The 23,374-nt window shown below is 39.6% G+C and overlaps 1 protein-coding gene across 1 annotated transcript in view; it reads right to left on the bottom strand.

Moving 5' to 3' along the window:
• Nucleotides 1–2,050: 2,050 nt before the first annotated feature.
• LOC130025412 (interferon-induced very large GTPase 1-like) overlaps nt 2,051–23,374 on the bottom strand; it is a 44,692-nt gene continuing 23,368 nt past the window's right edge. Inside the window, 3 exon segments of the mRNA XM_056116365.1 lie at nt 2,051–9,301; nt 9,304–9,407; nt 9,409–9,492. Of these exon segments, the coding sequence (XP_055972340.1) occupies nt 2,229–9,301; nt 9,304–9,407; nt 9,409–9,492 (7,261 nt within the window). The 3' untranslated portion in view covers nt 2,051–2,228.

Here is a 23,374-nt window from a genome sequence, read left to right as displayed (position 1 = left end):
AGACAGTATACAGAATGGAAAAGGATATTCACCCAATACCAATTCAACAAGGGGTTGATATCAAGTACATACAAAATGTTGGTTGAACTCCACAGGAAGAAAACATCCAACCCCTTCAAAAAATGGGGTGATGAAATGAACAGAAACTTTCTCAAAGGAGAAATCCGAATGGCGAAAAGGCACATGACAAAATGCTCTACATCATTACTCATCAGGGAGATGCAGATCAAAACAAAAATGGGATATCATCTCACACCACAGAGACTGGCCCACATCCAAAAGAACATAAGCAACCAGTGTTGGAGTGGATGTGCCAAGAAAGGGACCCTCCTTCACTGCTGGTGGGAATGCCGACTGGTTCAGTCCTTTTGGAAAACAATATAGACGATTCTCAAAAAATTAGAAATTGAACTCCCATTTGATCCAGCAATACCACTCCTGAGAATATATCCCAGAGAGGCAAAAAGGTATAGTAGAAGTGACACTTGTTTGTTCATTGCAGCACTGATTACAATAGCTAGAATCTGGAAAAAAGCTGATTGCTCAAGAACAGATGACTGGTTAAAGAAACTTTGGTACATCTTCACAATGGAGTACTATGTAGCTGTTAGAAAAGATGAATTCATGAAATTCACATACAAGTGGTACAATATGGAAAGTATCATGCTAAGCGAAATGAGTCAGAAAGAGAGGGATAGACATAGAAAGATTGCATTCATCTGGCGGATATAAAGTAATAAAGTATGAGATTAATACCCAAGAATAGCTGAGATCAGCACCAGGAGGATTACTCCATAACTTAGAGGCCAGCAGGGTATCCGAGAAGAAAGGGCAATTCAGATAGAGAAGGGAGCACCAAATAAAGAGTGTTTGGAGGATCCTCCCAGGTGGGGAGATGCATGTCGAAAGTAGACTATGGACTGAACATGTTTGCCACTCAATGCCTCTTTTGCAGACCGCAACACCCAAAAGGAGAGAGAGAACACAGGGTATTGCCCTGCCACAGAGGCAGGGGGGATGGGGGATGGGGGTGGGGGAATATCATCCATGGTGGTGGAAAATGGGCACTGGTGGAGGGATGGGTATCTGATCATTGTATAATCGAAACCCAAGCACAAAAAATTGTAAATCTACAACTGTAAAAAAAAAAGAAAGAAACAAAAAAAATTAAAAAAATATATAAATCTTGGGGAAGGAGAGCAATAATGTATTATCTTTGATTGATCTTGACTTTAAATTAAAACTAGAATAAAAGTTTAGCACTTTAAAAAAAAGAAACTTTGGTACATCTACACAATGGAGTACTATGTAGTTGTTAGAAAAGATGAAGTCATGAAATTTACATACAAGTGGTATTACATAGAAAGTATCATGCTAGGAAAAATGAGTTGGAAAGAGCAGGACAGACAAAGAAAGACTGCATTCATCTGGGAAACCTAAAGTCACAAAACAGGAGACTAACACCCAAGAATAGCCGAGATAAGTACCAGGAGGTTTACTCCATGGCTTGGAGGTCAGCCGCACATGCTAGGGGAAAGGGCAGCTCAGATAGAGAAGGGAGCATCAAGTGTTGGGAGGAACCTCCCAGGATGGTAGATGCATGCCAAGAGTAGATTATAGACTGAACAAGATTGCCACTCAATCCCTCTTTTGCAAACCATAGCACCCAAAAGGAGAGAGAGAATAAAAGGGAATGCTCTGCCACAGAGACAGGGTGGATGGAGGTGATGGGGGGTGGGAGGGATACTGGGATCAGTGGTGGTGGAGAATGGGCACTGGTGGAGGGATGGGTACTTGATCATTGTATAACTGAAACCCAAGCACAAAAATTTGTAAGTCTATAACTGTACCTCATGATGGTTCACTAATAAAAATTTTTAAAAATAAAATAAATAAAATGACTTGCTCGAAAAATTTTATTTTAGATGTATTCAAATTAACACTTTTTGCAGAACAATAGTTTCACATGTGGAAAACCTATTTTAAATGGATTTTATCATGTGTATGATTTTAGAAATTTATTTTTGTACTATAAGTGATGAGATAAAATGAAAAACAGTTATTTGAAAGGTAATATCAAGCTCTTGAAATGCTATTTTTCTGATTTTTAAACTGAAGCATGAAAATAATAAAGATTGATATTGTAAGGAGGAGTTATTTGAGAGTTGCTTGGTTACTGCACATTTTATTATAATATTAAAACGTTTTGGGGGGGTGATTACTGAGTATTATTGTTTTCTCAAGTGATCAAGCACATTCTGTTTTGTGATGCTGTGCCATTCGTCAGGGATTTGGCCCCTACCTTCAAATTTTAAATTGTATTTTTCTTCTAGATTTGATCTGAAGTGACAGACAAACCATTTCCAGTATAGCTGGGTGGAGAAGTCTGGAGTGATGCTCCATGTGGCAAAAACCCCTCCTGCCTGTCGATAGGTCTTGTATGGGAAAGTTTTATCTCCCACATAAAATTGACAGTCACTTGCTACTGAAGTAGTACAGAAATCAATGGCAAAGTGGTCTGTTGCACGCCATTTCCACCCATTTAGAGCCTTTGGACAGTGGAAGGGAGCACTGTGGTCTCCATCATGTGCCTGGATTGTGTTTGTACAGACTGTTCCACAGAAGGGACATTTTTCCCAGCAGCCAGAGAGATGTTCAGAAAGAATGTCACTGATTTCAAGCATCACATGCTCCTCATTTGTATTTAAGCATTTTTGTTCTAAGTCCTCCATTGTAGGATCCAAAGCATCACTCATGGCATCTTTAAGAAAATCAAGATCTTTTACCTCTTGGTGTTCAATGCTTATCAGGTCTTTTCTTGGAAAGGCAAAGTCACTTCCTAGACTATCACAGAACAAATTCAACCACTCTGATGCAGTCTCATTACTGCTTCTATCTTTGGCTATTTCTGTTGAATCATGAATAGCTGAGCGGATGATTTCCTTAATGTCATCTAAATTTTGTTTCAAAAATGATTTCATTTTTTTACTTCCTTCACCTGAGTAATATTTTTGAACCTGGCTCACAATGAAACTTCTAAAGAAAGATTGTGGATCACATAGATATTTCCAGTACCTATCAAAGTTTTCCTCTTCTGCCAGAGAGATGAGGATATGTTTCTCCAGGTTAGACCTGTTCACATTGAATTCAGGACAGGTTCCTCGAATTTGTCCAACCATCTGACAAACCACTCTTCTCCACAAGGTTGTAGAGATAGCAGAAATGAGTTTGCTCCACAGAAAATCAACAGACGTTTTGATGTTGGTTGCTCCTTCACAAGATATCTTAAAACTCATAAAGAACTCATCTTTCTTCCTTTCCAGATAGTTTACAGGATCATTTGCTTCTTTGAATGCCCTGTGTATCTCCTTAAAAGTTTTTGAAGCTTTTTTAAATAAACTCAAAGCCAAATCAATTTTATATTCAGTTTTAAATGTGTACCTTTCCTGGGTGAATGCAGATTTAACCTCCTCATCTATTATTCTAAGTATTTCATGAAAATAATGGGAATTGTAATCATGCTGCTGCTTCTGAACTTTGCCAAGAGTTTCATTAAATCTTGAGACTATGCGTTCAGTAGTCACATTTATGGATTCTTTATCTTGGGTCTCTAATTTCAGCTTAGTAAAATTGAAATGGTTCTTCTTCATTTGGATATGCTTGGCATATTGGATTTGAAAACTTTCTCCACAATGACTCTTAATTATGTCCACTATGTTTTTCTCTTTGTTGAAATAACAGAAAAGGACATGTTCAGAATCCTTATCAATGTCAGGCTCTTTAGTAGGTTGATGATTTGAGGTTACATCATAGATCCAGGTTTTCCAAAGTTGATCAAATATTTGATACAGTTCTTCACTACTTAACTCTCGGCCCTTGACAGTTAAGGCCAACTGTTGACTTTTTTTCACTATTTCCTTTTCATAACTTGATTTTTTGCTATCCAATTCTTCTTGATTTCTTTTGAAACTGGCCATTAATTTGACCTTTTTTTGGACATCTGAAATGAGGGCGTCTTTCAGAAGTCTTAGCTTATTTTCAAAGCTTACTTTCCACTGAATCAGAATTTCACTGTCTGGATCATCCTCAAAATATTTTTCCATTTTTTGTTTGATGTTGTTATAATGTTCTGAAACTTGATTCTCAAGCATGTTTGTTCCAAGAGTCTGCAATTTTCCATTCTGAATCTGGTTCATGAGTTGGTCATGCAAGCCTAGTATATGACGCCTTAAATCCCAATTCCAGCAGTTATACATGGTTTCCAGTTTGCTCATAGCCAGAACCTCTTGTGTGTTCCTGAAGCTGAAAATAAAGTTCTCACTCAACAGGGCTTTCCACAGATCTTGAATTCTCATTTTTACAGCTGATATCTTCATGATGCTTCTCCTGGATTTCTGTTTGGCAATCTCAAGAATCTGATATTTGAGTTCCTGAACATTGTGGCTGTAGCGAGGATTAGGAGGGGCCATTGGGGGATTGCCATCCCAGAGATGTGAAAAATAGCAGACTTGAGTGCTGACATCAAATTCTATGACATCACTAAAGCAGGTTATATCTGAACACTGCTCTTGTTCAGCTGCTGCGGCTGCCATTTCATCCAGTCTCTGCTCCAACCTCCTTCGTCCTTCCATGGTTTGATCTTTGGCTGTAACTTCCCCTACATTTTGATGAACAAATAGACAACTTGGAGAGATTTTCACTTGTTTCATCCTCAGAAAAGCTTGGACAGTTATTTGTAGAATATCTTGCATTTCTGATGGGTTTTCCCCAAAAATATTGATCAGCGTCAAGTTGGCAAGCCCAATGACAAAAGTCGCTAACTCATTGTCATGATTTTGGGATTTGTTGCTTAGTTCTGGGGCCCGAAGTCCTTCTGTGTCCACAACAAGTAAAAAGTCAAATCCGATTTCCTCTGCAAATGTCTCCTCCACCTTGAGGAGTTGCATGTAGGCTCCCTGGGTGCACCTGCCAGCACTGACAGTGAACTGTAGCCCAAAAAGAGCATTGAGGAGGGTGGATTTCCCTGAACTCTGTAATCCTAGGACAGAGAGAACAAACAGCTTTTTGTCTCCAAGTTTCTCAATGACCTTATTGAAAACAGCTGTCACCCACTTTAGAGGCACGTAGGAAGCTTCCCCATCCATCAATTCAATGGGAACCCCAGATATCATCAACTCTGCAGCGATCTGTGGCAGGGAGAGTAAATATGTCTCCGTAGTTTTCAAGATGGGAGTTTCTTCTAGAACTTCATAGATCTGACCAACTTCCCTGAGAATCTGCTCAATTCCCAAGCTACAGTCATTAATCTTTTTGGAGATTACTGTGATATCATTTACTAACGATTTCCAGTCATTACTCTTGGATGACTTATGCTTTTCTGCTTGTGCTTGTGACCACAGGCTCTTTTTCTCTGCATTAAGGGTTTCCAGGTATGGTGCAGTCAGTTTGTCCAAAAACACAGTTATCCATTGCAAGAAGTATAATCTCTTATTAGTTTCTGAAAATGTTTGGAAAAATTGAAGGAATTCTTTCATTAAATGGTTGGGTGGAAAGGCCTTCCCCAATTGTTCCTGCCTAATTTTTTGTTTCTCTGTCTCTGTATCACTCTTGTGTTGTTCAATGCTTCGATTCCCTTTTTCTCTCAGATGATAGAGTTCTTTGTCTTTTTTGCACCAATCATGCCACAGTTGTCCCTGAAGAGGTAATAAGCTTTCCTTCATCTGAGTTATTTCCATTTTTTTTAGATGGCTCATTAAAAGTCCTGCATTTTCTTTGGTTTCCTTGCAGTCTCTCTGGTCTTCATCGATAAGGAATCCTTGTTTACGAGCAAGAAGGGCACAGTCCTCTAAACTGCATGTGGAGTGAGAGTATTTTAGCAAGTTTTTAATAGCAGTTGTGAGCTCCTTCGATAATTCTGCTTCATTTCTATTTTTGATCCCAATTTTCACTCTTTGGCCAGAAATCTTGGTCATATTTTCTTTATCGTCATATAACAAGATGAAAGGCTTTGATGACTGACACAGGTGACGGACACATTTTCGATTTTCTTCATTGTCATCAGTAGTCACCAAAAGGATCACAAGGACAGAAGAGACTTCTTGGAGGAATGTGAGCTGCTGTTGATATTCTTTTGCATTTCCATGAAGATTGGCAAAGGTCAAGCAACTGTCAAACCTGTCTTCTTCTTGCCCTGAAGGACAGAACCAGCAGATTTCTACCACACCCCCCATCAAGAGACAGTCTTTGCTGCTTCCTTTGCAATGTCGGTGAAAAAAGATATCATGTTTCCGTTGACTGAGAAGGCAATTCATTATCTGAGATTTGGAAGCAGACAGGCCATTTCCAACTCTAATAAAAGATATAATGGAAGTAGGAACTTGGCTAATCTGCTGATTATTGAAATTGTTTTTCTCATTTGGTGATTTCTTTCTTTGCTGCCAGCTTCTCCTAATTTGACTGAGAGACCAAAGGTAAAATTCAATCTGAGAATTGCAGGGATTGGGCACAAGAAGGGGGAGGGCAAACTGACAAATGGAAAGTTTTCCCAAAATATATTGTCTTGCAAAATCATCTGCACAGTGAAGAATTGACATCTGAATGTCCATCGGGTGGATATTGGGTCTGGGAATGGTTACTGGAATGGAATTCTCATTGTCTTCAAAATCATCTTCAAAGGGATCAAAAGTCTTATTATCCTGATTTAATGTGCCTGAAGAAACTTGACTCTCTATTTCTTTACCATTGTCACAAACCAGGTATCTCAGTCCATAATCTAGCATTAGTAACTTCTGCAAAAAATGGAAGGGAAGTTCCCATTCATTGCTGGGTTTGTTATTATGTACGGAAATCCTATAGATCAAATGGAAGTCAGCCCTGGTCATCTTTTTGGGGAACTTATCTTTTAGGTCTAGACTCTGGAGTAACTCTAGAAGAGTTCTATTTTTGTGGACCTCACACATGTACTCATCAGTGTCATGTGTTTCGTTGGATGGCTTCTTTTCATAATGGATACTCTGTAAGTCTTTCTTCACATCATCCATATTCACTGAAGTCATGGTGGCATCACAGTCTCCATTTATAAGCAATCTCAGGTCTTTTTCCAGGTTTTCCCAATCATATGTCACAAATTTGTTAAGGACATGGGCAACTTCTGCAGTCAAGGAATGTCCAATGTACTCTCTAATCAGTGCCAAGCGTTGTTCTTTCACCTCTGGAGAAACAGCTGTGACTCCAATAGTAGCTGTCAATGCTGTGAGCACCAGGAAAGCCTGAGCCCTGTAGCTGCAAATATTTTGGAGCTCCTGGTGTTTATCATGGGCAGCTTGTATTTCGTTCAGCAGGAAAGATAATTCCTCACTCCCCAGAAGATGCTGAAAAGTATTCTTAACCACATTATATCCTACACAAACTGCAATGGAAAGCAGCAAGAGCTGTATGTTTGGCTGTCGTGTTTCTTGCAGGTGATTCAAGATACAGCCAAAGGACATGTTTACGTTATAAGTGGCCTTTCTTTGAGCTTCCTCTACTACTTCTGGGGACTGAGATTTGGCCTCTTCTTCCATGAGAACACTTTGGGTTTTTTTTAGCACTTTCATTAATTCAGAGAGTTGAGTGATGTTGATGTCCTCTTTTTCTGATTCTGACTGGAAGAGCCACTTCATAATGGAGTGTTTCTGGGGAAAGGTTTTCACATTGTAGATATGGGGATTCAGAAGGCTGCACAACTGAGACTTAATGAGTCGATTTTTGTTAGTGGAAGAATTTTTGCACAAATTAACAGTATTTACCAGAAAATTTTGCAGACTCAAATCTGCAAGGCATATGCTAATCCAGCAACTATATCCTTTTTCTTTCAAGGTCAACATTTGCATGAAATCTATCAGTTGCTTAAGTTGTTCTTCTGGTTCAGATACCTCCCAGGATTTCACAGTCTCTAAGAAATCAGTAGCCTCCTTTTGAGCACTCAGTAAATCTTCTCCTGCTGGCATCTGAGCATTGATTCTAGTCAAGTGATTGTAGTTTTCTATCAGGCAAGTAGCTACCTGAAAATGATTCATAAAATCATTTTCATGGTTGGCCAGAATGATTTCCCAAATGGGTACCAATTGAAGTCCCCTGTCAATGATGCACCAGGTCTGATTACTGGCAACGAGGCCAGATTTCCACTGAATAATGTTATTTGTTTCTAGTGGGCCACCTGTCTGGGTTATAGATAATTGTATCCTTGTTTGGAGGGTTTTGGAGGCTGTATCCTGAGAGGTTGTGTAGGAATCAGAGGAAGACAAATCTCCTGCAGCAGCAGTCACGCCAAAGTCACTGAAGCTGTCTCTTATGTAAGCATTTAGCATTTCTACTGATTGCTGTTTTACTTTCATCAGCTGCTCACTTTGGAAACCTTGTGAAACGGCCTTCCACCAGTAGATTCCTCCCAAGTGTAGAGGACCCTGATTAGCATGAGAGCCAAACCTCTGGAAGAAATTTTCAGTCCTGCTCCTCAGAACATGGACCCTGTCTGGGCCTGTAAGGTGACTGAGAAGGTTTTCAATGCACTTCAGTTCCTGAAGAGCTGCCTTGGAGAGCTGGAGTTGATCATGGGGAAAGTGGCAGGAGACCAGCGGGACATACATGAACTTGGTGGAGCAGAAATAAGAGTGCTCAGAGTGCAATTGCTTGGTTTCCATGGATTCTGAATGTTTTCTGTGATCTATTCCATCTTCCAAACTACATCCCCAACCACTGCCTTTGCCTATGGCAGATGCACTGAATCCCAGCCTTTTTATTTTCTGTGTGAAGATGGATTCTTCTTGAGAAGATGTAAATTCCCTTGTTTCCATCCATGTGCCGTGCTCAGGCCCAATGAGTGAGAACTGTTTGGGAACACTGAGTAGCTCCTCTCTCCTTTCCAGCAGGTCTCTTTGGAAGCAAGTTTTATAAATTCCCTGCAGGGCCAGACCTCCAGAGGCTGACCTCACCAACTCTGTAGCTTGGAGGTTTTGTTGGTGGGGCAGTGTCTGCTCTGTAGGGTTGATTTGTTTCAACATGTTTTCTATGGCTTCTTTAAATGACTTTTCCAGGTACCGCCAAATCTCATGGGGCATCTCCATTGCTTGCCTCAGTTCTTCCTCTTTTCACCTGACTTCCTCTTCTTGTTATTGCCTTCCTACATTCAGCAAGTCTCTTAACTCCTTTAGTTTCTGTTCTAACTGCTTCTGCTTTTCTTCTAAAGATTTCCTCTGAGATGCCTGTAAATCTTAAAGGCTATTTGACTGAGACATGTTAAGTGACTTTCCCGGAGCACTTTTTCCTTGCAATGTTGTAAGTGAGATTTTAGCTGCTTAAGATCTTTTCTTCTAGCTGTTGTAAGACATGAGAAAGGTTTTTCGAGATATCGAATCTTGGGCAACCACTGTTTTCCTCAGCACTTTTAAGAGTTCTTTCCTTTTTTCACCTTTGAGTTGGGCCTCTTCAGGGTTTGTCTCTACTGTGCCAAGACTGCAGAAAAAGTAACACTCACTTACTCTGAATCATGACACTGGGATGTGTTATCAAAACGACCTAAAGTATAGTATACTAAAGATTCAATTTGACTAGGTCTTCTAATCTTTTAACTATCAAGATATTTTATTAATACTATTAAAATTCTACTTCCTGCTGGACATCTTGTGGGCATTGTTATTCTAAACATTGATTGCCACGTAGAATGTAGTAACATTGTTTATGATACACCCTATTTTACAGACTAATTTCATGGATATTGTTAAACTGAGGATTAGAAATGGAGCATATGTATGAGTTTCAAAGGCCTTTGCTGATTTTCAAACCAGAGGAATACAACCTATGTTCTTTCCTATATTCTGTTAGATAGCACAGCGGGTAGGGCATTTGCCTTGTACATGGCCGACGTGACTGACCCAGGTTTGATTCCTCCACCCCTTTCAGAGAGACCGGCAAGCTACCAACAGTATCTTGCCTGCACGGCAGAGCCTGGCAAGCTACCCGTGATGTATTCGATATGCCAAACATAGTAATAAGTGTCACAATGGAGATGTTTTTGGGCACACTTAAGCAAATTGATGAACAACGGGAGGACAGCAACAGTGACAGAATTTTGTTAACTGGTCCCTATTCTGTTTCTTTCTGACTTCCCAGGAGGTTTCATGATGTTTTTACTTTCTCTGGAACATATAAATTAATTTTGGGTTGTCAGTATTACAGTGTTGCCCAGTTTCATTAAACAGCTATGTTGGCATTCTTCTTCCTTTAAGTATTTCTTTTAGAGTTCTGGGATCTTACAACATATGCTATGGAACTGAAGGAATATTTCTAAGATGTGCATTTATAAAAAGCTGAATAGGTCTACAAGGGTAATAGAATCAGTAAAACACAGTGAATAATCCCAAACCAAACTCCTCTCTCTTGTTCTATTTGGGAAACAAAACTCACATTTCTGACCTGTATAGTGAGCCACAAATGGAAGAGAATTGCAGAATTCCAGTCTTCCTGAGTGCAGTTCCAGCATGAATTTGATTGGATTCTATGATGCTGAGTTACTTGATGAATATCACCACCCCTATTGAGAAAAATGAAAATGTTGACTGAGAGCTTGGTAACCAGTTCTGAATGACATGGCTGCAGGATCACATTTATCTTTTATACATCCCGGAATTTTGAATTAGAATCTTCATGACTAAGAGAGGGGAACAGTTGACCAGGATATATAAGAATATCAAAAAGACTAGATAGATATCACAAGCTATTAAATACATTAAATACAGTGTTTTCTTTTGACTCTGCCTCATACATCAGCAGGAAGGCCTCCCATGAAGCTCTAGGAGACTCTCACATTGATGCTTTCACACTTAGTTCTTGGAAACTTTAAAACACTGACTGCTAAGCCCTACTTCCTCCTGCTCTTTATTTATTTCCTTCAATATGCTCCTGATTTCAGTAGTGCAAAGTAATATTCTTGAGAACTACCCAAACCAGATGATATATGGGCAACGGTGAAATGGGATACTTGAGATATTGTATCAGAAGTAAAGGGTAAGGTCTCAGTAATCAGCTGCTTGACATAATGATGCCATAATGATGCCAACATAATGATGCCAACACAACCCATGTGAAGACTAGTAAGATTTGATGAAGTATCTTATACTATAGTGAAAAAGAAATCAGTGTAAAACTATTGGGACATTAAAAATCAAGAAAGAAAGAGATGCTTACAGACTTCTCAGCCAGACTGAGTCTCATCTGTCTTATGGGGTCCAGGTGAAACAACCACCCATCCAAACAGAGCCTGGGTAGACGATAACTTCCACACTCCACAATCAGTGCAATGATCAAACCCGAACTCCAGTGTTCCAGACAAACCTCATCCAGAAATTGATCTGTTAAAGAACTTTAGGTATGTAGGTTTATTGACTGAAATCTCCAGGCTCTCATGGAGTGGGGGATGGGCTACCTACCCTCATTTCTCCATCCTTTAAGGAGACTGGCATTATGCCCATGAGCTGCCTCTTGAGATACATAAGCTCATTAACCAGCCATGATTTAGAGATTCAATAAACCTCAAAAGAGATCAACAAGCTGCAGATATACTTCCAGATCCTAAAGTCACCATACAGTAAAAATTTAACTCCAGCTGTATCACCCCATTTAAAACTTAAGAATCCCTAGAGCAAATGTGGCCATGTCTGTACACCACTGTTAAACCAGGTAAAGCACACAACATTGGATGGGATGTAAAGTAGGGGGCAGTCGATCTCGATTGGAAAAAATGTTAACACCCAAGTCTTAATGTGTAACAACATGTTAGAAATCTTTTATACAGGGGCTTAATGACTCCATAGCGAGATACAACAACCTTTGCATACTTTTTTCTAAGGAAAACATTTGATCATTTTAGTGAATTATTCATAACAAGTAATAAAAATTCTTGGGAACTGCTATTATGGCAGGCTTGAGTGGTGGTTGGGAAAACTGGAAATAATGGTGGTGGAAGGTGCAATGGTGATGGAATTGGTGTTGGAATATTGAATCTAGCAAATCGTCACCAACAACTTAATAAAAATATATAATTAAAAAATAAAAATCAAGAAAAAATGACATTGCCGAAAGATAATTAGAATTCAACAGTAGAGTCTGCCTAACCCCTTACTACACCTTGCACGGTGAGGAAAGTTGCCTGGATTCTTCTGCATTCCGATGCCTGCCTGAAGGCACAGGTGTTAGTCCCTTAGCCTTTTCTGCTTCTAATTTCCTCCTTGATAGCTCATGAATCATGCCTGGACGATCATCAGTAAGGTGCACACCTGATTTATCACCCAGGGTTTCCTTTCAGCTCATAACCCATGGAGGCAAGTACAGCTCCAGAAATAATGAAGAAAAAAAAGAATCAGTGGACAATGACAAAGTTCTGGGGAAATTCCAAGCACAGAAAACCTCTCTATTCTGCTGAATGTGGATTTCAATATTATAGTTATTAAGCTGCTTATTGGATTGAAGGAAATAATAGACGAAAATTTCAGCAAGAGATTAAAATTCCACACAAATAAAAGAAAAAGAAAAACGTCAAAAGATGGTATAGTGAGCAAACTAACAAAATTAGTGGAACACATCAGAATAGAAGACATGATGCATGGAACTATTTATAATGGACAAAAGAAGAAAATAGAAAAACAAAGGGCTTTTTCTCAGTAGAAGAAAGGTGAAGAAAGATATTTTTTGTGACAATAATCACAGAAAAATTTTCCAGTTTGAAGAACAACTTAGATTTCCAAGTCCAGAAAATTCACAAGTTCTCAATAAGAGTAGACTCAACCAAATATCAAGAAACTTTCTAATTTAAAAGGCAAGAGCTAAAGATAGAGGTACTCTCCTGAAAGCAGCTAGGCCAAAATCCCAAATTACTTATAAAAAAATTCCTATGAAATTCACGGTTAATCTTTCAAATAAAGCCTCATAAGATAGAAGGGGATGATGTGATTATCCAGCACAATGAAACAAATAGACTTTCAAACAGTGTATATCATACAGGTAGATTATCATTGAAATCTGATGGAACAATACAACACTTCATTTCCCAAAAAAAGGTAAAGAAGTTCTTGGTAACTAAAGCAGCACTGCAATATACAATAATTTATCTAATATAAAAAGCTGAAAAAACAAAGCTAAGTCAACACACAAAAATCCCAGACCCCACACAAAGATATGGCATTAAATCCCTTAATTTTAATAATCTCATTAGATATCAATGTTCTGAAGTTAGAAACTCACTACCGGCAGTTTCTATCTTTGTTGTCTATGCAACAACATCCAATTATGAAGAAGGGGAAACTGAGAAGTTCTACATGGAGCTGGAGAAGTTGTATAAAGAAGACCACGCCTTCTACAAGATAATTGTTGGTGATTTAAATGCCAAGATAGAACTGAGAAGATCAGCCGAAGAACTCCATATCAGGACCCATGGCCTAGAATGGAACGAACAGGGTGAGAGACTGTCTGAGTTCATCATGTCGACCAAGACCATCCATGGTGACTCAAAGTTCCAGAAGGCCAAATCTAAACGTTGGACATGGGAGTCTCCTGGCGGATGGTTCCACAACAAAATTGACCACATCATATTCAATTGACGGTTTTACCTGACCAATGTCGCTGTTTTCCCAAAGATCCAAACAAGTTCGGACCACTGTCTCCTTTGTGCAAAATTCTACTTCACACAGCGGGAAGAAAAGGCTGCAAAGTTTAAGAAGAGAACTCCCAGAATGACCACCAACTGGGCGCTCTTTGGCACTATTGCTGCAACAGGGGAAAATGTCATCGTTGACGACATTGACAAGGAATACAATTGACTGGTTCAGCACCTCCATGATTGTGCGAGGAACGCCAAGAGAGAGATAGCCACAAAAAAACGCCTGTCTTCGAAAACTCTTGAGCTTATTCGCCAACTTTGTTTGGCGCTTGCCTCAGGCAACCTCAAGCAAATGTCTGAGCTCACAAATAAGCGCAGAGAAGTGATAAAGGAAGACCTCAAGGAGAGAAGAGCAGCAGTGCTGGTAGATGTGGCAGAAGCCAGGAGAAGCATTCGTAATGCCCGCCTGTCCTTCACCAACTACAAGACCAAGATGACTGCCCTCTGACGTCCTGATGCATCTATCACATCTTCCAGAAGGACAATGGAGAAGATTATCCACGACTTCTACTCAGATCTCTTCGATAGCCATGTCCACCTGCCCACATACCAAAGTCCACAGGATGGATATGTCGTTCCCAACATTCTCCCTTCCGAAATCCGACACGCCATTTCGTTGGTAAAGAAACAAACAGCACCCGGCCCAGACAAGGTCAGACCTGAATACCTGAAGAACCTGCCATCGGTACTCATCAATACACTGGCATGGCTCTTCACACACTACCTGTCTGAATGCAAGGTTCTATTCTAATGGAAAAGCAGCAAGACTGTACTACTATACAAGAAAGGAGACATCCACGACATTGGCAACTATCGTCCAATCTGCCTATTGTCTGTCATCTATGAATTGTTCACTCGAGTCATCCTGAATAGGATTAGCAGAACACTAGATGAAGGACAACCATGTGAACAAGCTGAGTTCTGAAAAGCATTCAGTACCAACGACCATATCCACATGATTACTAAGCTCATTGAGGTTTCTCAGGAGTTCAAGACGCCTCTCTATCTAACATTCATTGATTTAAAGAAGGCCTTTGATTCCGTTGAGATGGAAACAGTCATAGAAGCCCTAGCCAATCAGGGCGTACAAACTCAATACATCAGGATCCTCCATGAGCTCACCACCAGGATCTCACCATTCTACAAAGAAGTAATCATCCGTGTCAAGAGAGGGGTTTGGCAGGGTGATACCATTTCACCAAAACTCTTCAGTGCCACCAGGGAGAACATCATGCGACAACTGGAATGGGAAGGAATGGGAGTGAAGATAGATGGTCGGCAACTACACCACCTCCGCTTTGCTGATGACATCGTTCTAATAACACCAAATATCAGCCAAGCGACACAAATGCTGACCAACTTCGACCGTGAGTGTGGAAAGGTCGGACTACAACTGAATCTTACAAAGACAATGTTTATGAGAAACAGTCTCATTCCTGACGCTCCATTTTCTCTCAACAGAACCACCATCTCCGAATGCAACAGTTATATATACCTAGGTTGGGAAATCAACGTGATGAATGACCCGACACCTGAGTTACGCAGGAGGAAGAGAGCGGCTTGGAATGCCTTCAAGAGCATTGAAGAAATAACTAAGAGGACAAAGAACCTCCAGCTATGACAAATCTCTTCGATTCCACTGTTCTTCCTGCATTAACATATGCCTCAGAGACCTGGGCCCTACGCAAACAGGATGAGAACGCTATTCGGGTCTCTCAAAGAGGAATTGAAAGAGCTATGCTTGGAATATCATGCTTCACTCAAATGAGAGATAGAATCTGGAGTTGTGATCTCTGTCAAGGCTCAAGAATCAGGGATGCTGTCTCATTTGCCAAGGCATCAAAAATCAGATGGGCTGGACACGTAATGAGGTTTACAGACAACTGCTGGACTAGTGCCATTACTGACTGGATTCCACGGGACGTCAAAAGATTGCGTGGACGCCCACCTAAAAGATGGTCAGACTTCTTCGTCAAGACCCTGAATGATCGGTTTGAGGCTCTGCATGTTCCTAGAATGAACAGATACTATTGCGCTACGCTAGCACGCAACAGGGATGAATGGAGACGTTACTGGCACCCGCTCTAGTAAATTGATGAATAATGGGGGATTATGTAATTCCATTTTGCTTATTCTCTCTCTATCACCTGTTCTTCTTTGAATACCTATGAAATTAATCCAACAATGCACTTCTCATGCAGGGTGGGAGTTCCTCTTTGGATACCTGTATCACTGTATCACTGTCATGCCCATTGTTCATAGATTTTAGCAGCCTCTTCTTGTCCTTCTAATGGTGTTGCATTGGAGGCTCTTTCAGGGTCAGGGGAATGAGACCCATCATTGTTACTGTTTTTGGCGTATCAAACATACCACTGGGAAATTGCCAGGCTCTGCCATGCGGGCAGGATACTCTTGGTAGCTTGCAGGGTTCTCTGAGAGGGAGAACTAGACTATAAGAGGTCGCATGGCCGCATTTGCTTCTGGGAGCTTTGTTTTATAGTCTCTGGATCTTGGCCATTGATGTAATTACATGCATTCCTATACACATTAATTTGCTATAGTCAGTTAACTTGTACCTTTTAGTTTCATATACCTCTGTGACCATTGCATATTGCATTCTGGAATTCATTTATCACATTGAAACTTGTGTATACTGTTAAAAGCTAAACTAGCACAAATTGTAGTGATGTGTCAACATATTGAATCATTTACTTGTTTACAAAATAGAAAATCCTCATAATTTAACACAAACAGCCTAATTTCTTTAACTTATTCTTTTTCCTACTATTAAAATGGAAACAGCAGACACAAATAGGAGTTATTTGAGTGCATTATTAAATTAACTTAATAATTTCTAGCCTAAGCACAAATAACTGGCCCACATCTCATCTCCAATACAGGAATATAGTCTTGTTTTTTTTCCTTTCTGGGTCACACCCAGTGATGTGCAGGTGTTACTCCTGGCTCAGGCACTCAGGAATCAATCCTGGCGGCACTTGGGGAGAATATGGGATTCTGGAAATCGAACCCGGTTGTCTGCGTGCAAGGCAAACAACCTATCTGCTGTGCTATTGCTCTAGCCCCAGGAATATAGTCTTAAATATCCAGTGTGAAATTCATTGGTCAGGACCAGAGGTCATCCTTTATGTTCCTCAAAGAAAGACAAGGTGATTCGCCACATGGACACTTGGTAGGCTACCTAGGTGAGAAGTAATTTTTCATTTATGACTCCTTTGCTTTGCCTTTGGAAGATTTTTTGTTCTTTTTGCCCCTTCAGAAACTTTGCTACTTTACTGACAGCATTTTGCTTGATCCATGAGTTGTTTCCTAAAACCAATTAATTGCATTTACATTATTGAAGATTTTTTTAATTTAATTTTGCTTTTAATTCACTTTTTTCCCTTAGAAGATGTACTTTGCCAATGTTTCCCAAGGAAAAACTCTTTCTGATCCCTATCATATTTCTTTTTCTATCTTTTCTGAGTATATATTCCTGAGTATATAGTCGAGACAGTTCATTTGTCATCATCTGTGAATACCTCTAATCAATCTTTTAGCATGAGCTGGAAAAATTTCATGCCACAGGGATATAGAGTTTATATAGCAAGATTTAGGCGCTTTGCCTTTACATCATAAAATGAAATATTTGCTTTGAAGAATACATTTTCACTTGTTCAATGAGACCAATTCCAATTGGTTGAGTATAGTACCTGTATTAAAGGACTTATACCTCATTATAGGCAATTTTGGTGCTAAATTATAAGGCTAAAATTAAAAATATAATGCCAAATAAAGGGTAACTGATGATTTATTTGCAACATTTCTGCTTATATTAACATTTACTACTTACATAATTCCTAAGAAAAATTACAGTTTTTTCTAGCTTCTAGTTTTTGAAAACCAGTGATGGCTCAAGAAATCTATTTGTGGGATGGTAAGATAGCTCATAGGTCTGGGACTTCTGCCTTGCCTGTGTAAGTAAGCATAATTTAGAGACTCCATTTTGTTCCTGAGAAATGTATTCTTCATTCTCTCTCTCTCTCTCTTTCTCTCTCTCTCTTTCTCTCTCTCTTTCTCTCTCTCTCTCTCCTCTCTTTCTCTCAGCTATTGTCCTTCCTTTGAATTTCAAAAGGTTTTCTGATGAGGATAGAGGGCTGGAAAACATTAGAGGGGTTAAAGTGTTTGCCTTGCTTGTGGCTGACCACAGTCTGTTCTCTCCACTGTATATCATCCCCCAACATTGTTGGCTGAGGCCCCAACCCAGCCCCCTCAAAAAGAAGTTCTTGAACATTGTGTGTTTGGCATTGAACCAAGTACTGTTATGGATGGAGTTGGGAGTGAGAGCAAATCCCAGACCCCCTGAGTGCATTTTAGGAGCTTAGACCCAATGACATGCGCTTCAACTTTGGAGAGGAACCAGCATTGGGCCCTCTGAAAAGATTACTGTAGTTCTGAAGTTTATCAGATTATTTCCTCCTACTGACCTACTTCGCACAATTTTCTGTTAATTTACTTTACCAGGCTTCCCTATGCAGACCACAAACGCTAACCTGAGAGCAAGATGGTTTGGGAGGACACCCATTATTTTGGGTTGCTAGCAAAAGTACCCTATAGTTCTCTTTTCCTCTCATATCATAAGTATTGGTCTTCTTGTAGTAAGCACCCAAACTTGTGTTTCATCAAAGAATTTGGTGACTGCAACAGGAGCAGCTGTGTGGCCCAGAAATCTTAACCCTCCCAGGGACCAGTGGGTGGATCAGGTGGTCCTGGCATGTGCTATGGTCCTGGCATCAGGTGCTATCCCATCATGGTACTAGGGGTCTTGGAAGTCTTTAGGTGTGTGCCAGCCACTCCAGGCTAGATGTTCCCATGGAAGAAATTTTTGGGACTCCTCAAAGTTTCTGAGCTCCAGTTGTCTTGCACACTAATCCTTTACTTACCCTTATGCTCCCTAAATGTTGTTGATATAGATAAAAGGTTTGAAAGAGTCGAGGGACTCAAGGACTAGTGTACTTCAGAATCCTCATGCCCAACTGAAATATCTGTTTTTTGGCATTTAGGATTTTTTACATTTGGGACCCTGAGGTCATTTGAGATGATTATAGAACCTCTATGCTAGGTGTCTCTACACTTATCTTCCTTGGGAGTATTTTTGTTGAAAGTGCTCCATTTGTACTTGTCTTTTGACTTTGATTTTGTTCTGTTTGCATCATGCTGTTCTGGATTTGGTTTTATTTTATTTCTGATTATTCGATATGCCAGACACAGTAACAACAAAGTCTCCAATGGAGACGTTACTGGGCCCGCTCGAGCAAATCGATGATCAACGGGAGGGCCTTTATTATTGTTTTAGATTTGCTTTGTGGTGCTTTGTTTTATATTGCTTTAGAAAATTGAATCTAATACCATCCCAAAGCACCCTGGACCATGTTCTAAGAGACTAGGCTGCATGAGTAAAATGAAAATGATTTTCTGTTGTGACATTGTTTGACCTATTCATGAATTTTAATTTGAAAAAGGATATCTTCTAGATGGTTATTTAAATTAATTTTCTATCTTACAATTAGAATGTCATCAAATGAGATTAAATGTCATCCAGTTTTATACCTTGTAGTAGAGGGGCTCCTGCTAGGTGGGGCTACTTAATGGTGCCAATTGGCAGAAATGATACTATCAAATATAGTGAATTATCGGAGGATAAAGATGAGAAGGACAGAAATCTTTTGGAAGCTTCCAATTATTTCTTTTGTGTGTGTGTGCTCCCCTTTTGCCCTTGGCAACCACCTCAGCAGTCTCTAGTACTGACTATTGGTGCTACTTTCAACAGCCCATCGCACTCCCTGTAATGGTCTGTCTGCCAACTAGAGAAAGGGTTAACGTCTCCCTCCTCAATACCAGGGGGAGTATAGAATGGTGATGTACCACTCTTTTGCATGTCATACAATTTTGAAGTTAGAAAATCAAGTTTTTAAATAGTAAAAACACTCACAATGTTTTATGTAATCAATGTTAATGGAAATAAGAAAAAAAAACTTATGAGTACCAAAACAAAGTATGTATTAATGGTGAGAAGGGACATGGAAATAAAACATTTTATTAGATTTGTGTTTCTGTGTAAAATTGACTCCCAACATCGCAAAAAATAATCAAAACAAAATAAAAGCGGGAAGAAAAGGAGATACAACACATATAATGTTAGGAAAGATTAAGGAATATTTGAATTTTACACTAAACTTAGACAACAGAAGATTTCATCAATTTCTTAATATTGTGTTATTATAGGACAGATTTTAGTAAAGATAATCAAAAGGACATTTAACATAGAAATGAAACCGAGACAGTTTAAGACTTCACTATTTCCTCTAACTTTTTCAAGTGGTCTTATTATTTATTTATTTATTTAAATTTGATTTTTGGGTAGTACCCGATGGTGTTCAGGACTTCTGACTCTGAATCCTGGGATCACTTTTATTGGGCTTGTTGGAAAATATGGGGTGTCAGGGATTGAGCCTGGGTTCGTCTCATGCAAAGTAAATGCCCTACCTTCTGTGCTATGACCCTGGCCTTAAAAGTTGTTTTAATAACATAAACCATAATATATATATATAATTAACTTGTAACTATCTGGGCTACATATATATAAATTCTGAGCTCTGTATGTGTATGTATAAAGAGAGCAAAAACATCTAAAATCATTTTTAAAATTTTGTACAAATACTATTCTTATTACTTATCTTGCAGCTGATAGACATAAAGCTGACTGACAGTGCGGCAGTTTGATCAAGCATAAAGCCCAAGGAAAGATAGAGACAAATTTAAAATATAAACTTCTAGAAAATCTCCCTTGATTTCTAGTGTCTATTGAGAATTAAGAATTTTGAAGAATAAAGATAAAGAAAATGTTTCTGGACTAAGGAAAGATAAGAAATTTTAAATACGGAAAGGGAGAAAGAAATCACTTTCCAAAAGATTAAAAAAAACAAGCTGAATTGCTGCCATGCCTCTAGTTTGACTGACTAGTTAAATATTCTGGATTTTCTGGAGTGGGACCGGAACATCTCCAAACTCTACAACACTGACATCCCAGGAGTAGCACACTAGATTGAATAGGATGTAATGTAGAAACCAATAAACCTTGATGAACCAAAACTTAACGCAGAAGATTTGACTTGCAACAACAGCTTGGGAAAATATTTGACAAGGACTTATAAGTGTTCCCATGGTGAGATACAACAGTTGTCACTAATTTTCTTCTATGGGAATAATTTTTATCATTCTGTTAGTCATTTAGTGGTAACAGCAATACAAAATAAATTAGTGTGGACCTGCTACAGGAGCAGGCTTGAGAGGTGGTTGGGAAAATGGAGAAAATGGTGGGGGGAAAGTGACAATGGTGATGGGATTGGTGTTAGATATTGAATGCTTGAAACAAATCATCAAGAACAACATGGTAAACCATGGTGTTTAAATACAGTGAGGCTGGCTTGAAAGCCAGCCTCACATGCTGGGCAAAAATGCAGGTTAAATAGAAAAGGGACCACCAAGCAAAGGATGCTTGGAGGGCTTGCTCAGGAGGGGAGATACAAGCTGAAAGTATACTATAGAGCGAACATGATGGCCACTTAGTACCTGTCTTGCAAATCATAACACCCAGAAGGAGAGAGAAAGTAAAAGGGAATGTGCCTGCCACAGAGACGGGGGCAGGGGGGTGGCGAGGGGGGGGAGGCGGTGTGGGGGTGGTGGGAGGGATCTGGAACATTGGTTGTGGAGAATGGGCACTGGTGGAGGAACGGGTACTCGACCATTGTATGACTGAAACGTAATCATGAAAGTGTGTAAGTCTGTAATTGTATCTCATGGTGCTTTATTAAAATTTTTTAAAAAATATATAAAATCAACCAATAAATAAATACAGTGAGGGATAAAAAGAAAAAAATAAGCTGGAGAAACATAAGTATGAAAATGCATGTGTATGCAGTACCCAAAAGGAGAGAGAGAACAAAATGGAATGCCCTGCCACAGAGGCAGAGTGGGATGGGGAGGATGGGGGGTGGAAGGGACACTGGGATCAGTGGTTGTGGAGAATGGGCACTGGTGGAGGGATGGGTACTCGATCATTGTATAACTAAAACCCAAGCACAAAAATTTGTAAGTCTACAACTGTACCTCATGGTGTTTCACTAATAAAAATTAAAAAAAATAAATATAAAAAAAAGAAAATGCATGTGAATGTAAAAGCAGACTTGAGAGTAAGAATCTTATGGAAAGGAACTTTAAATGCAGTTATAGGCCTAATGTGTTGATGTAAGGATTTTTGATTGTTTTAATATCTGTGACCTATTAAGCATAACTAGACTTTAAATTTCTTTTGCTTAAAGGACAAAGCTATTCAGAAGATTGAACTAATATAGGATTTTACATAGGATCTCATTTTTACTTTGGATAAACTGGCAGGCTACTGAATGTAACCTACCCACACGGCAGAGTCTGGCAAACTCCCCGTGGTGTACCCAATATGCCAAATACCAGTAACAATGATGGGTCTCATTCCCCTAACCCTGAAAGAGCCTTGAATATGGCAATTTTTAAAAAATCTCAGGGCTAGGATGAAGGAGACGTTACTGGGGCCTGCTCGAGGTAATTGACGAACAACAGGATGGTCGTGATCGTGATGGAGGATTTTACATTAGTTGAATGATCTACTCTGACAATGAATTTACTGACAGATCAAAGACTAACATAAAGGAAAATAATTTTGAGTTAAGCAGCAAAAGTTCCTCTGAAAATAGAGTTAAATAAGCATAATTCATCTGACTGGAAAAAACAAACAGTTTTACTTACATTTGAATAAAACTAATTTAGAAATCTATTATCTTAAATTTCAACTGGAATTCAGTTCACATTTGAAGGCATTTTGAGACTGGGATGGGATCTTGAGTATAGGAATGGTAAGAAAATCTTATGAAGAACAGCTTCTCCTGGGACAAAAGTGATAGGACTCCAAGCTGGGCACTTACTTTGCATGTAACCAACCTCGGTTTCATTTAAGGCATCCTATAAGCACTGCCTGGAGTGATTCCTGAGTGAAGAGTCAGGAGTAGCCCCAGAGATTCACTGGATGTGGCCCAAAAACTTAAAAAAGGGAAAAGAACAGCTTCTCCTTGTGTTGGGTTTCCTCAGAAAGAGACACATAATGTCTCCCACAATGTCAACTTCTTTCATGCCAAATTCCCACTGGACTTGAAGCTCTGATTTCCACGGAAATAAAAGTAAATATCGACAGTGGGGATTTGTGAGCAAACACTAGAGACTCCACTCTGTTCCTCATAAATTTGTTTCTTAAGAACTTTCACTCTCTCCCTCCCCACCCCAAGCAGAACCCTGGTAGCGAAAACCCTCCAGAACCCAGCCACACCCATGTTCAAGCCACTCTCTACACGCTCAGATGAGCCTCATGCACGAAAGAACCAGCAGAGGAACCCAGGTATGCAGGACCCATGACTGAGATCTCCAAGCCTGTTTGGATCGGGGCTGGGTCTCCTCCACCCAGATCCCCAGTTTTCCAGCAGCTTGGCAGTCAGTCACACTCACAAACTTCCCTTGGCGCCATGTAATCTCATCAACGACCAAGATCCAGAGACTATAAAACAAAGCTCCTGGAAGAGAACAAGGCAGTATTTCCTA

Source organism: Sorex fumeus, unplaced genomic scaffold, assembly GCF_029834395.1.
Source record: "Sorex fumeus unplaced genomic scaffold, SorFum_2.1 ptg000030l, whole genome shotgun sequence".
Taxonomy (NCBI): domain Eukaryota; kingdom Metazoa; phylum Chordata; class Mammalia; order Eulipotyphla; family Soricidae; genus Sorex; species Sorex fumeus.
This window is presented reverse-complemented; position numbering and strand designations above follow the sequence as displayed.